Source organism: Tamandua tetradactyla, chromosome 9, assembly GCF_023851605.1.
Source record: "Tamandua tetradactyla isolate mTamTet1 chromosome 9, mTamTet1.pri, whole genome shotgun sequence".
Classification (NCBI taxonomy): Eukaryota; Metazoa; Chordata; class Mammalia; order Pilosa; family Myrmecophagidae; genus Tamandua; species Tamandua tetradactyla.
Window position 1 is genome coordinate 45181990 of NC_135335.1, and position 18572 is coordinate 45200561.

Below are 18572 nucleotides of genomic sequence, written 5' to 3' on the forward strand. Positions count from 1 at the left end.
AGTGCAGATTTCTATTTCCCAACCAGCCACCACTGGGAATTATATGCTCCTGTAAATCCCTAATTAAACTCATGGGTAACTTTTTGCCTGGTGTGTTCTTTGGGCTGGGTTGGGACAGGAAGTGATAGAGAAGTTAAAGGGCTAAGACAAGTTTACCTTGGTTATCTGGTAAACTAAATTTTAATGGGAGAGACCCAAAAGAGTCTAACAAAAATTGAAAATCAAGGAAGATTTGAGACTGACTGTCTCTTTGGATGCTCCTTCCTCCACCCACACATCTTAATTGGCAAAGGATCCTTATGGACTCAAGGTATGTAAGCATAACCTCTGCTTAAGTCATTGGCTGACCAGTAAAATATGCATTACAGGTATGAACCCAAGGGAACAGGCTAAATAATAACAAATTAAGGGGGAAAAAAAACAAAGAAAAACTGAGCAGAGAAATCAGTGGGTACAGACCATAGGGAGAAAGATTCTGTACTCTACATCTGGGCTGATTACTAAAACATAACAACAATAACAACAAAAAAAAAATCCTCAGAAAAACTGAAGAAAATCCAGAGTTGTTTTTTATATATATATATATATATATATTCTCTAAATGTCCAGATTTCAATTAAAAAGTATTTTAATTGAATGCAGGGTGCATGGGTGGTTCAGTGGTAGAATGCTCCCCTTCCGTGTGGGAGACCTGGGTTCAATTCCTGGACTATGCAACCCCAAACAAACAAACAAACAAAAAAAGGTAATAGACCTTTAAAGAAACAGGAAAGTGTGACCCATATTAAGGGAAAAGATGAGTTAAGTAGAAACTGACTCTGAGTTGACGCAGATGTTTAATTTAACAAAGATTTCGAAGCATCTATTATAAGTATATATAAGGAATTAAAAGAAAGCATATTCAAATAATTAGATAAAAATATGCTAATTGTGAATCAGCAAATAGGAAACCATAACAGACAAATGAAAATGACTAAAAAGGAGCCAAGTAAAATTTCTAGAATTAAAAGGTACAATTGAAATGAAAAATTCCCTGTATGTACCAATAGATTAGTCATGATAGAAGAATCAGTAAACTTGAAGATAGAGCCAGATAAATGATCCAAACTAAAGAACAGAGTGAAAAAAATTTGAAGAAGCGTTGAGAGTCCTGTGTGATATTGCCAAGCATTCCCATATAATTCCAACACATCCGTAGTGGGAGTTATTGTAGATGGAGAGGCGAGATAGAAACAGACAAGAAAAACTTTTTAAAAGACAATCTGAAAATTCCCCAAATTTGATGAAAATCATTCATCTAGAAATTCACCTCAATTAGGATAAACACAAAGAGAAACACACCTAGACAAACATACTCAGACTGTTGAAAAACAGAGAAAATCTCAAAAGCAGCAAGAGAAAAATAACTCATTATGTACAGAGCAACAGCAATGTGCCTAATGGCTGATTTCCCATCAGAAACAATGGAGGCCAGAAGAGGGTGGAAAGACATATTCAAAGTGCAGAAAGGAAATGCCGATCAACTTAGAATTCTATGTCCAATGAAACTTTCCTTCAAAAAGGATGGCACAGATACCTCACTAAGGGATAGTGTTAATAATAGGGTGGTTTTAGTTTGTTAAGCTGCCAGAAAGCAATATACCAGAAATGAAATGGCTTTTAAAAAGAGAATTTATTAAGCTGCAAGTTACAGTTCTGAGGTCATGAAAATGTCCAAATTAAGGTTACCTTCACTCAAGAAAGGCTGATGCCATCCAGAACACCTCCATCACCCTGGAAGGCACTGGTGTCTGCCAGTGTCTTTGGCTTCTGAAAACCTCTATCATATGGAAAGACACATGGTGCCTAGGGGCATTCGCTTTCTTTATCTTCAAAGGTCTCTGGCTGTGTAGGCACTGAAGTTTTTTCCAAAATGGTTCCTTCTTAAAGGACCCCAGTAAGCAACTCCACCTTGAATGGGTGGAGACACATCTCCATGAAATCTCCTAATCAAAAGTTCCCACCCACAATTGGGTGGGTCACATCTCCATTGAAATAATAAAAAAGATCCCACCTAGCAATACTGAATGAGGATTAAAGAACATGGCTTTTCCAGGGTACACAACAGTTTCAGACTAGCACAGGTTGTATATGGGAACTCTGTAGTTTATATATTTTATACATGATATTTCTGTAAACCTATAATTTCTCTTACAAAACTATATTAAAAAAAAAGAAATAGAAAATCAGGGTGAGTAACAAAAAAAAAAAAAAAGAATCAGGGCAAATTAATGTTTTTCATAGAACTGGTTTCTCTTTTGTCCCCTGCTTTCCAGCCAGCCATTGGCCTCCCATAGAGGTGAGTTCATTCATAGTAGAGGCAACTCCAACCCATAATGGCCAAAAAAATACCCCCCTTCTGAAAGTGAGTTTATAGAGGGAGAAAAAGGAAGGCACAGGAAGTTTGACTATCTGCCCTTTAGAAAGATGGAGTAGATGTACTTTTCCATATTCTTCCCAGTAGGTGTAATGAAAACTCTGGACATTATATATAATAGAAACCTAAGAAGACTTTGAAAGGTGGAAGGAAGAAGGCAGAGTGGCTAGGGACCTCAGGACCCTATGAAGGATACAATGGTAAAGTTTCATGGGTGAATTCCATGGGATATTGTTCTACATATTCCAGACTTAGAGCTGAAGAAGCTGGCAGCCCTAAATTGCCAATGGTTGCAGATGAGAAAAAAGAACCCCAACAAATTCTGTTCTCCATAGTCAAAGGAACAGGACGGGGGCAGCCTAGGAATACAGAAAATTTATAGACTGTACTCCAGCTGTAGAGTTGAAGCTTTTTGCACCCCAGAAAAACATGTTCTTGAATCTAATCCATTCCTGTGGGTGTGAAGTAGGGCCATTCCCACCCACTGAACATAGGACCCATTGATGAAGCTACTTCAATTAAGATATCTTCCTCCTCAGTGAGGATGAGTCTTTTTTTTTTAATGAAAAAAAAATTAACTAACAAAACATTTAGAAATCATTCCATTCTACATATACAATCAGTAATTCTTAATATCATCACATAGTTGCATATTCATCATTTCTTAGTACATCTGCATCGATTTAGAAAAGGAAATAAAAAAACAGAAAAAGAAATAAAACAATAATAGAGAGAAAAAAAAAGAACTATACGTACCATACCCCTTACCCCTTGCCTTCACCTACCACTATTACAAACTGAATTTATTTTAACATCTGTTCCCCCTGTTATTTATTTTTATTCCATGAGGATGAGTCTTAATCATATTCCTAGAGTAGTTTATAAGAGAATGAAATTCAGAGCCACAGGAAGCAAGAAGTTGAAACAGAACCCAGAAGATAAAGGAGAGACCAGGAGAAGCCACCATGTGCTTTGCCATGTGACAGGCTAAGGACCAAGGATTGCCAGCAGCCAGCTCTAGAACACCCCAGTCTTGGGGAGCAAGCATTCCCTTGATGCTGCCTTGATTTGGACATTTTCCCAGCCTCAAAACCATAAGCTAATAAATTCCCATTGTTTAAGCCAAACCATTTCATGGTATTTGCAGCACAGACAACTAAAATACCAGCCAAACTCCACAGAAAAATTCTGACCACACCGAAGCCTGCAATGGCTGAGTGAGAGACTAGATTTCCACCCTCATAAGGCTGTATCAAAGTATCCTATAATTTCTGCCAGAGTCGTATCAGAGGTCAAGTAGTAGTGATGATGCCACTCCCACCATGGCATAACTAGAGACTATGTGCGGAGCTGAAACTCCCACCCAGCAGTAGTGAGGAGTGCCAGCTCAGGTATCACCAGAGGCTGAGTAGGGAACTAAGACTTCTGCTTTCACCTGGCAGTGAGATGGTGCCCCTCTCTTCCTCTGTCAGAGTGGTTTTAGAGAAAGCCAGCTAAAACAAAACATTTAATAAGATCTAGAGTCTCATAATATAATAGGAAAATGTCTGGGTTTCAATTGAAAACAATCATCATACCAAGAACCAATAAGGTCTAAAGCAAAATTTAAAAAGACAATAGATACAAAAACCAAGATGGCTGATATCAGAATTATCTGACAAATATTTTAAATCAGCCATGATAAAAATGCTTCAGTAAGCAATTATGAACACACATGAAACAAATGAGAAAAAAGTACAGAAAACTTCAGCAAATAAATAGAAAGTCTCAGCAAAGAAATAGAAGATATAAAGGAGAATCAAGTACACATTTTAGAATAGAAAATAACAGTCACTCAATAAAAAGTTCAGTAGATACACTCAACATCACAATGGTAAGAACAGAGGAAAGAATCAGTGAACCAAAGAAATTACCCATTTTGAACAACGGAGAAAAGATAGACTAAACCAACAGAAAAAAATAGAGCCTCAGGAACCTATGTGATTATAACAAAAGATCTAACATTTGTGCCATTGAAAGTCCTGGGAAGAGATGTTGGGGCTGAAAAAGTACCCAAAGAAATAATGTCTGAAACTTCTCAAATTTGACAAGAAACAGAAACCTACAGATTAAAGAAGCTAAGCAACCACCAGACAAGATAAAACCAAAGAAATCCATGTCAAGACATATCATAATTAAACTTCTGAAAAGACAGAAAGGAAAAGAAAAAGAGAAGTCTTGAAAGTAGCCAGAAAAACATGACACCTTATTTATGGGGGAAAAACAAATAAAATGATAGTATATTTCTCATCAGAAACCATGAAGGTTTCAGGTAGTAGCAAAATATTTTTCAAGAGGTAAAAGAAAAGAACTGTCAACCCAGAATCCTATATGCAGTGAAAAATCCTTCAATAAGGAAGAAGTCAAGACATTCTCTCAACAGAAAATAAATAGTGGAAAAAGAAACAATTGAACATCAGGACAGAACAAGAACACAGTAAGCAAAAACGTGGATCTGTATCACAGGCTTTCCTTTCATTTTGAGTTTTCCAAACTTTGTGTGATGGTTTGCTGGCTGAAGGAAAAATTATAACACTGTCTGATGTGATCCTAAATACATTTAGAGGAAATATTTAATACAATTATATATAAACGTGAGGCTAAAAAGATGTAAAGGGGTTTCTGTACTTCACGTGAACTGGTAAAATGACACCACCAGTAGATTGTGATAAAATATACATATTAACGTAATATGTAATACCTAGAGCAATCATTTTAAAAAGCTATAGAAAGAAATACACTCAAAAGCAATATAGGGGGTGCAAGGGTAATTCAGTGGTAGAATTCTCACCTGCCATGTGGGAGACCTGGGTTTGATTCGTGGTCCAGGCATTTCCCAAAAAAACAAACAAGAAAAAACAAACAAAAAAAATGCAACAAATTATGCTGCAATGACAGCATACTCACATGGAAAAATAATGAAATGTGACCCCACCATACAGCATACAAAATAAAAAGCACTATTGGTAAATCAAAATGGAATTCTAAAATAATGTTCAAGTAACCCACAGAAATGTAGAAAAAAGAAAACCAAAACAAAAAAGATAGAGAACAAACAGAAAACAATAAAATGGCAGTTTTAAGCTCTAACATTAATAAACAGATTAAATGCACCTGGTCTAATATATAATTAAAAGGTAGGTTAGCATGATGGATTAAAAAATATGATCCAAATATGTTGTATATAAGAAATTCACTTCAGATATACTAATGATATTAGCAGGTTGAAAACAAAAGAATGGAAAAAGATATATTAAGTGAGCATTAATCAAAGGAAAGCAGGAGTGGCTATATTAACATCAGATAAAATAGACTTCAGAGCAAAGAAAATTACCAGAGTCAGGGAGAGACATATGATAATGATAAAATGGTCAATCCACCAAGAAGACATAGTAACCCCAAATGTGTGTGAACCAAATAGAACTGAAACACATGTGAAACAAAAACCAATACCTTTTCAAATTGTAAGTCATAGACTTAAGATGTTTACTACAAACCCCAGAGTTACCACAAAGAAAGTATTTAAATTATATTCAGAAACAGAAATGAGAAAGGGATCAATCTATTATATCACAAAAGATCAACTAAGAGCAAAAGGAGGGTGTAATGAAGAAAAAGAGTGACAAAAAAGATATAACATGAAAAATAAGTGGCAAAATGGCTGACGTAAGTCTTGCCTTATCAGTAACAATAGTGAATGTTAATGGATTAAGCTCCCCAATCACCAGACACAGATTGGCAGAATAGATCGAAGAAGCATGACCCAACTATATGTTTATAAGAGACTCACCTTAGACCCAAAGACAAAAATAGGTTGAAAGTGAAAGAATGGAAAAAGATATTCCATCCAGATAATAACCAAAAGAAACCCGGGTTAACCATACTGATACTGAACAAAACAGAGTTTTAGTCAAAATCTGTTTCAGAAGACAAAGAAGGATACTATGTATTAATAATAGGGCCAATCCACCAAGAGGAAATAATCGTAAACATTTATTCACCTAACCATAGTGCTCCCACATAGATGAAGCACACACTGGCAAAACTGAAGGGAAAAATAGACACTTCTATTGTGTGTGTGTATATGTATATATATTTTTTGTGGTATCGGCATACTCTTCTAGTCCCTGTATTCCTGAAAACTTATATTTAGATCTAGAGCCTTCATTATGTATAGATTCTCAGTATGTGTGTAGAGTACGAATACTTCATAGTGTTGTGTGCATCCTATTGTATCATATAAGGAGACACAATGTGTGGTTGATGCTTTTATTGTGCGTGATTTTAAGATCTTTCGGTATTTAAGCAGGCATTGTCAGTCTGATCCATCTATCATAACATTTGCCTCCAGGCTTTCACTCAATGACTTTTGCAGCCATTGATAATCATTGCCTAGATCCATCATTTCTTTAGAAGTTAAAAAAAATAGTGATGTTTTAAGCTGTTGTCGGTTGAATTGTGTCCCCTGAAAAGACATGAAGTCCTAATCCCAAGTCCCAGAAATGTTACCTTATTTGAAATAAGGTCATTTCAGATGGAATTAGTTAAGTTAAAATGAGGTCATATTGAAGTGAGATGGGCACTTAACCCAATATCACTGATGTGGACAGACAGAAACAGGGGAGAATGCCATGTGACAAATGAGGCAGAGAATGAAGCCCAAGGATTGCCAGCAAACCATCAGAAGCTGGGAAGTTTATTAGTATACATTAAGCAAGGAAGGATTCTCCCTTGTAGATTTGAGACTTCTAGACTCCAGAACTGTGAGACAATAAATTTCTGTTGTTTTAAGCCATCCAGTTTTAGTATTTTATTATGGTAGTGCTTGGAAACTAAGACATGAGCCTTTTGATTCATTCTACATTCATTATATGGCATTCTTCTGTAAAAGAACAATCCCTCAGAATATGGCGGAATAATGCTTGAATGTTATTTTCTACAGGAAAATGGTAGTGCCGTTTACATAGGCAGAAGCGTCTCATTCTGAATTTTTTTTTTGTTTGTTTCATTCTTTCTTTAAAAAAAATATGCCTCACTCTTTTTAATGACTGCTTGGTATTCAAAGTACTACAATTGTTTGAAAAGCATATTTGAAAATAGTGCTTTTGGACTCTGATGATAGATGAAAATTTGTCAAACTGTCCTTTCAGTTGCTTTCATTTTCAGTTTTGTTGGGTAGGGGGTATGACAAGAAGGGAAATGAATGTGTCCTCTTGACTACACAAATGTCATTGTTAATGCTCTTGTGAAATGTGCCCTGGTAGCTTGTACACTTTGGTCACCCGTCTTCCTGCAGATTTACTCCTTATTCAACAAGCCAGTCCTACTGGTTCTATGGTATCTATTGTTCATTGTTCCAGATTGTTTTGTAATGGCCATGTGCTTTAGATGGTGGTGTCTTTCCGCTGACACACAAAGCATTGCTTCTTTTTTTTTTTTATTTTTTTTTTTATTAGAGAATTTGGAAGTTTACAGAAAAATCATGCAGAAAACTCAGGGTTCCCATATATACTCCTCCCCTAGTATTACTTCTTTGCATTAGTGTGCTAACTTTGTTGTAATTGTTAGTATTATAATAGCATTATTAACTCTGTTTCATAGTTTACCTTAAGGTTTACTGTGTTATACAGTCCTATGTTTTTCTTTTAAATTTTTATTCTAATAAAATATATGCAACCTAAAATTCACCACCCCCCCCCCCTTTTTTTTTGTACACTGTTTGCCTGGGGTCACATTTCATTCTTTTTCCATGTGAGTATCCTGTTATTGTAACACCATTTGTTGAATTTTTGATTGTCCTTTTTTTGTTTGCTTGTTTGTTTATTTTGGGGAAATGCATGGGCCGGGAAAATTTTCCCCTTTTAACAATATTCAAATATATAATTCATTCAGAGCACTGCTTCTTCATCTCTTTTCTTGAGAACTTTAGCTGTGCCCTTGGCCTTTTGAGACTATTGGAGCTGACATTTAGAAACTTATGAGTTGTTGTCCCTTTCCATGCAGTCATCCAAGCATGAGGGGCCTGTGAGAGTAGAGCATTTTTAGGGAGCAGAACCTTTGGGGACAACATTCACATGGGTTCTTGCCTGTTTGTGAGGAGAGTCCCTGTGTTCACTGTGTTCTTTTACTTGACTCTTAACTGCAAGGGTATGAAGGGGCAAAGGGACCACTGCAGCTTCTTTTCTTGCCCAGATAAAAATGGCAGAAAGATGAGGCATTTAAGTGCTTCTGATGGTAGCCAGGTAAGTTGTTGTAACCTGCAGTAATAAACTTGATCATGACAGACAATTATTAATTTTTATTTATTTATTATTTCATAAATACCCAGTAGCAATTTTTCTTTTTTTCTGGACAAGGTGGCAAGCATTTCAAACCATGGTAGGTAATCCTATGCCATGTTGTCATCCAGCAACAATAGTTTTGCTTTTAAGAATCAGTGAGCAGTCATCTAGAGGAGGACTTTATTATTAACTGCTAGGGGTGTGTCATCACAGGAGAATGCTAATTAGTGCTTTTGTTACTCTGATGAATGACATACATATTGATTGCAGATTTAATCCATTGAAGTTGATGATATAAGGGGATTATTTTGTTCTCACTCCCTCCCATTGACAAATCAACTTCCTGTTCTTAGATCTAACAACAACAAAAAATTAATCTTGCATGATAGGAGACACTGTGATAGACTTTAATCAGAATTTAAACTGTCATTAATACACTGTAACACAGTATGCAGAAAATCACTTGAAGCAGTGAAATGCAAGAATTTCCAAACAAGTCACTTAGCATAGTGCATGCAGCCATTATAGGGAACAACCACACAGTCATAAATTCTTTCATTTCTCATTTTGTGAATTCTTAGGAATTATCTGACTTTTATAGAATGGTAAAGTTACCTGGCAGGTTCTAGTGCATTGTCAGATTAGATATTCTTGGGAAAAAAAAGCTGTTTTGTTAGTCATTGTTTTCCTATGCAGCTTTTCACATTTGTAGCTTGCCTGTTTACAATGAGTTAAAGTTTATTAGTATATACATTAAGCAGTAAAAGCAATGAGAATACTGTGGACCTATAGTGGAATAAAGAATTGTCAATGACTTGGTCTGTGACATTTTCTAAGTACCTGGAAATGCATAGAAGAAAACCTGAACTACTGCCCTCATGGTTGACATCTGCAAGTCAGTTGGAGAAAACATCTGTTCTAGTTGGCTAGCTGCTGGAATGCAATATACCAAAAACAGAATGGTTTTTAAAAGGGGAATTTAATAAGTTGCTAGTTTACAGTTCTAAGGCCGAGAAAATGTCCCTATTAAAACAAGTCTATAGAAACGTCCAATCTAAGGCATCCAGGGAAAGATACCTTGGTTCAAGAAGGCTGATGAAGTTCAGGGTTTTTCCTCTTAAGTGGAAGGGCACATGGCGAGCACAGTCAGAGTTTCTCTCTTATCTGGAAAGGCACATGGTGAACATGGTAAGGGTTCCTCTCTCATCTGGAAGGGCACATGGCGAGCATGGCATCATCTGCTAGCTTATTCTCCTGGCTTCCGGTTTCATGAAGCTCCCCGGGAGGCGTTTTACTTCTTCATCTCAAAAGTCACTGGCTTGTGGACTGTCTGCTTCGTGGTGCTGCAGCATTCTCTGCTGTCTCCAAATCTCTTTCATTCTCCAAAATGTTTCCTCTTCTATAGGACTCCAGAAACTTATCAAGATCCACCCAAATTGGTGGAGACATGTCACCTAATCCAGTTTAACAACCACTCTTGATTAAATCACATCCCCAGGGAGATGATCTGATTACAGTTTCAAACATACAGTATTGAATAGGGATTATTCTGCCTTTATGAAATAGGATTTTGGTTAAAACATGGCTTTTCTAGGGAACATACATCCTTTCAAACCAGCACAACATACTTCTTTGAACTTCTGTTGCTTATGTACGTATCAAGGGATAATAGGTGGTTGGCAAGAAAAGGGGAAACTAAGGAGAGGGTTGTGCAAACTTTTCTTGTTTTCAGTAAGACCAGACAGCAGTATGATTAGTTCATTTCATACAACAAAGGTAAAGTAGAAACTCCTTATCCTCCTGAGACTCTCTGTTTTGGCTTTGGGAACTTATTGAAACCGCTCAGCTGTTCTTCTGTGTGGCCTTACTCGATGTTGAGTCTCTCATCCTGGTACCTAAAGTTTATGATTTCCATTTCCATTGCACTTTTATCTGAAGCCCTCTCTAGAAGAAACAGTCTTACCTCTTGGTTGGATGTATGTAGATCTTGATTCTTATTACAGCACAGCCACTATTTCTCCATGCCTCCTTTTAGGCACTGCTCTATTTCCCACATGTCTGGTCCCTAAACTGGGAGCATGGTGAAGTATTTCAGAACACAGACTCTGGATTAGAACTGCATGAGAGTATATCCTGGCTCTGCCAATTACCTAACCTACCTCAGAAGTTATGGAGATTTCATGAGTTAATCTTTGCAAAGTGCTTAGAATCATGGTGCTTCATGGTAAGCACTATATAAATTTTTTTTAAGAATATAAAATATAGTCTATGTCTTTATTGTGTTGGCAGATACATGACTGTATACATTTGTCAAAACATTGGAACTGGGCATTCAGGAAAGGTTGATTCTACTGTGTGTAAATTATTCCTCAGACCTTACTGTTGGCGATTGAATCATGTACCTACAAAAACTACTGTGGGTGTGAATCCATTTGTAAATAGGACCTTTGAGGATGTTATTAGTTAAGATGTACCCAAACAGAATGAGGGTGGGCCTTAATCCAATGTGGCTGAAGTCCTTATAAGCACAGGAATTTGGACGTGGAAAGAGAACCCATAGGGAGCAGCCAGAAGCTGGGCATCAGTGGAACCCAGAAGATAAAGAAGATGCTGCCATGTATACTGCCATGTGTCAGAAAAACTAAGGAACCCCAAACAGTACCAGCTAGAAGATACTGACCCGAAGAAGAAGGAAGCCTTCTTGCCTCTGAAACTGTGAGCCAGTAAATTCCTGTTTTAAGCATATCGATTGTGTGGTATTTGTTTTAACAGCTAGGAAACTAAAACAGTTTTTGGTACTGTTTAAGTTTCCTAGCTGTTAAAATGGGATGCTGCTATTACAAAAACGTAAAAATGTTGAAACAGTTTTGGAATTGGGTAATGGATAGCGACTGGAAGAATTAAGAGGTGCTTGACAGAAAAAGTATAGATTGTTGATGGAAATATGGACACTACTGGTACTTCTTATGAGACCTTAGAAAAATATGATGAATATTAGAAACTGGAAGAAAGGCAATCCTTGTTAAAATGTGGTAGAGAATTTGCCAAAATTATATTCTAATGTTGGATTGAAAGTAGAACTTGCAAGTGATGAATTTGGATATTTAGCTGAGGAGATTACCAAGCTAAGTGTGGAAAAATGCTCCTGGCTTCTCCTTGCAGCTTATGGTAAAAAGGGATAAGCTGAGACTTAAACTCTTAAGCACAAAAGAAAGAACCAGCAATTCATGATTTTGAAAATTCTGAGCCTATCCAAATAGTGTGCTCTGAGATGAGGGCCAGAAGCAGTTCTATCAGAGACCCTCCTAAACTTTTGAAGACATTTCCTAAACTTCCCTGAGAATAGGATTCTAAGTAAGGGTTTAACCGAACAACTCTTTGCTAAAGAGAATGTGGCTGAACGTGGATCCAGTGAGCCATGTCATTGAAAGTCAGGGTTGGAAATACATTTATTCAGGAAGAATCTGTGGAACTTCTATTGTCTGATAGTTTAGACTCACTTGAACTACACACAAAGCCGACAGAAGTTTTTGTAAAATTTGGATGCACAGAATCACTGCGTCTGAACTAAAAGGGACAAAAAAAGAAAGACTGAAGGAAGAATGATTTCAAGGGCAGAACCCTGAAAGCAAAGTCTGGATGGAAAAGATCTCCTCAGGCCAAGAGAACAGGCCCATGCACATGTATGGAAAGGGTTGGTTCTCCCCTGCACATGGAGGTATTTGTTTTAGCAGATAGGAAACAAAAACAGTAACCTAACATTAAAGAGAAAATAAACGAATTCTGTTATTCAACCTACAAAGGGATTCATAATCCAAAGAGGCTTGCCAGTCTAGTTGGGCAAAGCAGTAATCATGGAGGGTTAATTTGCATATCAGCATGAGAATGTGATACAACAGATGCTATCAGGCGGCATATGAATCATCTAGGCAAGACCTGCTAGAGGGATTTAGAAACAGGATTTCTTACTGCAACCAGGAAGGCTTCATGAAAGAGGGTGGGACCTGAGCTGGGCCTTGGAGGATGGATAGATGTGGGCATTCAGGAGTATATATGGGTGCAGCCAGAAGGCCCAGAGGTGGATATGTGTGTGGAGTGTTTAGCAGGTTAGATCAAAATGGACTTTCTTCCACTGTGTGAGGGGTGGCTTGTGCTCTCTGGACTAATGAGTTCTTTTCTCTTCATCTATAGCAAGGTCCCCCTACTGGAAAAGACCGGGTAAAGAAGGGTGGATCATATATGTGCCATAAGGTAAGTCATGTCACTAAACTTTTTTTTTTCGGTCTTCTCTTAGCCATTTTAAACAGCAGACCAAAATATACATCTCATCTACTTCTGCTAATACCCCATCTAAACCAGGATAAAAGAAGGAAAATCATGTTAGGTTTGGGCCCAGGCATGGGAAAAGTGGTAGAGATTGTGAGTGGGTTATTATCAACCAAATTCCAAAGTTGTATCTTGTCTCTTTGGGAAACCTTTGTTGTTCCATCAACCAGTGTATATGTGTATTTTCCAGCATGTAAGTCTGGAAGCACATCCTTAATTTGAGACTCCTGTATATTTCTAGGTTCCCTATTGAGATTAGGGTGAAAGCTGTAAATGGAGGATGGCTTGTGGTATGTAGGAATGGAAACATCCAAAGTATTCTAGGTACAAATTTTGTACCTTGTGAAATAAGCATCATCTTAGAGTGCTTCTGCTCTTGGTGCTATGGTTTCAGTGTCAGATCTGGCTGTTCTTGATTAGTTGAAGTGACTTGGTGTTTTGACTCTTGTACCTCATGAGTAACCTTATAATAAAGAATTTGGAAATTGAATACCACCCCCTCCATTTTTCCTTGTCATATATTTTAGTGTCCGCAGCACTTTAGTGTCTATCTTTTTATCTTTCTTCATAGATGGCATTTTGCAGATTATTGCAAGAAGCTTCCTGTTTTAATCTACTCAATCCAGACATCAGAGCCTTAGAACAACCTCTAATGGCTCCAAATTAAGTTACTAATTTGATAATGGAGATATTCTCAAAATTTGCCCTAAAGCAGTTGCTCTCAAACTTCATTACACATTGGAATCATCTGGGATTTATAAAAAAAAATTCTGATGCCTGGCTCCCTAAATTGCCCCCATTCGATTTAATTTTTTAGTGGTATGACCTGTGCATCAGAATTTTTAAAGTACTCCAGGTGATAATAGTATACAGCAAAGTTTGAGATCCATTGCCACCAAGAGAATCTCTTTAGAGTATGTATATTTGTGAGTTGGTAGGTGTTTTGGTTTGTTAATGCTGCTGGAAATGCAATATACCAGAAATGGCTTGGCTTTTATACAGAGAATTTATTAAGTTACAAGTTTACTGTTCTAAGGCCATAAAAACGTCCAAACTAAGGCATCCATAGAGAGATACCTTCACTCAAGAAAGGTCCAATGACATTCGGGGTTTCTCTGTCAACTGGGAAGGCACATACCAGCTTTTTCCCCTGGTTTCTCCTTTCAAACAACTTCCCTCAGGGCATTTTCTTTCTACATCTCCAAACGGTCTGTCTGTGTCAGCTTTAAAGCTTTTTCCAAAATGGTTCCCTCTTAAAGAACTCCAGTAAGTGACCCACCTTGAATGGGTAGAGACACATCTCTATGAAAACCACCTAATCAAAAGGTCCCACCCAACAATACTGAATCATGATTAAAGAACATAGCTTTTCTGGGGTACATAACAGTTTCACCCCAGTGCAGTAGGTATGTATGTCCCCTCCATTTTTCAACTTAAAATTTTTAATCTAGTGATTTAAATGGAAGTTCATAAATTGAATGCAATATATGCTTTAAACCTACATTTATAACAAAGGGTGGACATACTTTATTCCAGATTTGTTTTAAATTATAAACAGTGCCCCAGGTCTTCCCAATACATGTGTATGTTTATATATATATGTATATATATATATATATATATATATATATATATATCAGTCTTTAGTCTCAGCTCTGTTCTCTGTTTCAAGCTACCTACTGTAAGTGAACCTGAATCCTTTTGATAAGGAGCCAGACTTCCAAGAAAAACAGAGTGAACCTCTTCTGGTACAGTAGTGTCTCAAAACCTGAATTGTGGGGTGGTGTGATGGTGGCTCAGTGGCAGGATTCTTGCCTGCCATACCAGAGACCTGGGTTCGATTCCCAGTACCTGCCCATGCAAAACAAACAAAAAATACCTTAATTGCCACCACCAATGACTGACATAAGGACACTTCCCTTAATTGAGACTGCAAGTGCTAACTCTGTAAGTAATTGGGGACAAGGGGCTTTCTTTCAAGAATAGATGGGAGAAATAACATTTGTAAAAAACATTTTATACAACTAAAGAATACTAAAATATCTCAATTCCATCATATGAATGTGTTTACTTTAACCTTTTGAATTATTTTACTTGTTTTTAATCTGCATAGTCATAAGTTTCCCAGTAGATCTTATAAAATATATTTTCATCTACTATATTTTTTAATAAATATATTATATAGTACAATTGATTTTGTATATTCATTTTGTATTTGCAGCCTTGCTAAACTCATATATTCATTCTAATATATGACAGTTTATTCTAATAAAGACAGTTTTCCTTCTTCCTTTTTAGTCTGGATACATTTTATTACTTTTTCTTGCAGTAGTGCATTGGCTAGACCATTCAGTAAAGTTGAATTGGAATGTTAACAGAAGACATTCCTAACTCATTACTGATCTTTATGGGGCAAGGAATCTTTCAAAATTAGATATGATATTTGCTATACTTTTTTTATAGGGGCACTTAATCTGTTTGAGAAAATTCCCTTCTTTTCCTCACTTGTTAGATCTCATCCGGGATCATGTAACAACTTTGTCATTGTCTCTTTAGTTGCCTTTTTTTAAAAAAATTCTGAGAGCATATATACAACATAAACTTTCTCATCTTGGCTTGCGAGAGCGAAGTGCCAGTGTTCAGGGCCGTTTTGGCGGTTATGCGGGATTGGCCACTATTGCGGTACTCAAGCTTGCCTCGCGGACCACCATTTCACATCCAGCAGAGGTGAAGGGACAGCGGCAGAGACGGTTTTTTATAAGCTTTTTAAAGACATTCTTCATGGGAGAAGATGGCGGCTTAGTAAGGCGCACGGGTCTTAGTTCCTCCTCCAGAACAACTACTAAAGAACTAGAAACAGTACAGAACAGCTCCCGGAGCCACGACAGAGACCAGACACACAGCGTACCCCATTCTGGAACGGCTGGACTGGCTAAGAGTCTCCGCTGTGGTGAGGTCCCCGAGAGGCGTGCAATTCCCCGGGCCGCGGCGGCTGGCGGCCGGAGCTCCCTCCCTCCATCCTGGGCCGGCTGGGAGCTCTGGATCGGGTTCCCCAAGCCGCGGCGGCCGGCACCGCTCCCCACGCGCGGCTTCCCAGGCCAGCTGGGAGCCTCAGAGCGATGATCCCCCATCCTGCGGTGGCCAGCGACCGGAGCCCCCTCCACACACGCAGCTTCCCGGGACGGCTGGGAGATTTGGATCAGCGGTTCCCCAAGCCACGGCGGCCAGCGCCCCTCCCCCATGCGTGGTTTTCCAGGCCAGCTGGGAGCCTTGGAAAAGTGGTCCCCCAAGCTGCGGTGGCCGGCGACCGCAGCCACTTCCACACACATGGCTTCCCGGGCTGGCTGGGAGCATCCGAACAGCGGTTCCCCAAGCCACGGCGGCTGGCGCCCCTCCCCAACAGGCAACTTCCCGGAGGGAAAGGAAAGAGTCTCCAACAGTAGTAGAGACTGAGCCCAACCTAACACCAATAGTGGCATTAATGAACAACTTCTGACTACTAAAAATAGGCCCTCAGCTCAGGCGAAACTGATCAAGGTGGAAGTCACCGATTGGGCTAACTGAAAAAGAGGAAACGGGGGAAACAGAGCCTTCTGCGGCTGTTTCTACGGAGGCTTCATTGCCTCTGGGCTCAGATCTGGGATTACATAGGTTACAACTGCCCCGAACGCAGAAACAGGCTGCTTTCAGGGCTCTCTACCACCTGAATCTTCCTGCGGGAGGGGTGAAACACAATTCAGGTGGATTCCCTCTCTCAAGGAACTCAGATCCCAGGACTTCACAATTTGAAGCCATTAAAACCAACCTACAACCTTTCCTCTGTCTCCACTAAACACCCAGCAGCGAGAGTCTTCCAAAGTTAAAGGACCCACAACATCTTTTGCTGGGGGGACCCGCAGACAGACAAGCACCACATACTGGGCAGGATAAGAAAAACAGAGCCCAGAGACTTCACAGGAAAGTCTTTCGATCTGCTGGGTCCCACACTCAGGGAAATCTGATTAAATGCCCAGATGCCAGCAAAAAATAACGATTCACACCAGGAAAATTGAAGATAGGGCCCAGTCAAAGGAACAAACCAATAGCTCAAATGAGATACAGGAGCTGAGACAACTAATTCTGAATATACGAACAGAAATGTAAAACCTCTTCAAAAACCAAATTGATAAATTGAGGGAGGACATGAAGAAGGTATGGGATCAACAAAAAGAAGAAATGGAAAGTCTGAAAAAACAAATCACAGAACTTATGGGATTGAAAGACACAGTAGAAGAGATGAAAAAACAATGGAAACCTACAATGGTAGATTTAAAGAGACAGAGGATAGAATTAGTGAACTGGAGGATGGAACATCTGAAATCCAAAAAGAAACAGAAATATAGGAAAAAGAATGGAAAAATTTGAGCAGGAGCTCAGGGAATTGAATAATATGAAGCGCACAAATATACATGTTGACGGTGTCCCAGAAGGAGAAAGAAGGGAAAAGGAGGAGAAAAACTAATGGAAGAAATTATCACTGAAAATTTCCCAGCTCTTATGAAAGACCTAAAATTACAGAACCAAGAAGTGCAGAGCACCCTAAAGAAAATAGACCCAAATAGGCGTTCTCCAAGACACTTACTAATTAGAACGTCAGAGGTCAAAGAGAAAGAGAGGATCTTGAAAGCAGCAAGAGAAAAACAATCCATCACATACAAGGGAAACCCAGTAAGGCTATGTGTAGATTTCTCAGCAGAAACCATGGAAGCTAGAAGACAGTGGGATGATATATTTAAATTACTAAAAGAGAAAAACTGCCAGCCAAGACTCCTATATCCAGCAAAATTGTCCTTCAAAAATGAGGGAGAAATTAAAACATTTTCAGACAAAAAGTCACTGAGAGAATTTGTGACCAAGAGACCAGCTCTGCAAGAAATACTAAAGGGAGCACTGGAGTCAGATACGAAAAGACAGAAGAGAGAGGTATGGAGAAGAGTGTACAAAGAAGGAAAATCAGATATGATATATATAATACAAAAGGCAAAATGGTAGAGGAAAGTATTACCCAAACAGTAATAACACTAAATGTTAATGGACTGAATTCCCCAATCAAAAGACAAAGACTGGCAGAATGGATTAAAAAACAGGATCCTTCTATATGCTGTCTACAGGAAACACATCTTAGACCCAAAGATAAACATAGGTTGAAAGTGAAAGGTTGGAAAAAGATATTTCATGCAAATAACAACCAGAAAAGAGCAGGAGTAGCTATACTAATATCAAACAAATTAGACTTCAAATGTAAAACAGTTAAAAGAGACAAAGAAGGATACTATCTACTAATAAAAGGAACAATTAAACAAGAAGACATAACAATCATAAATATTTACGCACCGAATCAGAATGCCCCAAAATATGTGAGGAATACACTGCAATCACTGAAAAGGGAAATAGACACATATACCATAATAGCTGGAGACTTCAATTCGCCGCTCTCATCAATGGACAGAACATCTAGACAGAGGATCAAT

The 18572-nt window shown here is 38.3% G+C and overlaps 1 protein-coding gene across 2 annotated transcripts in view; it reads left to right on the top strand.

Moving 5' to 3' along the window:
* The window catches only part of SUMF1 (sulfatase modifying factor 1), a 177200-nt gene that overhangs the window by 142098 nt on the left and 16530 nt on the right, over window positions 1-18572 (top strand). For both annotated transcript variants that reach the window (XM_077116694.1, XM_077116695.1), the window contains one exon: window positions 12928-12987. In XM_077116694.1, the coding sequence (XP_076972809.1) occupies window positions 12928-12987 (60 nt within the window). The remainder of the gene's footprint in view (window positions 1-12927; window positions 12988-18572) is intronic.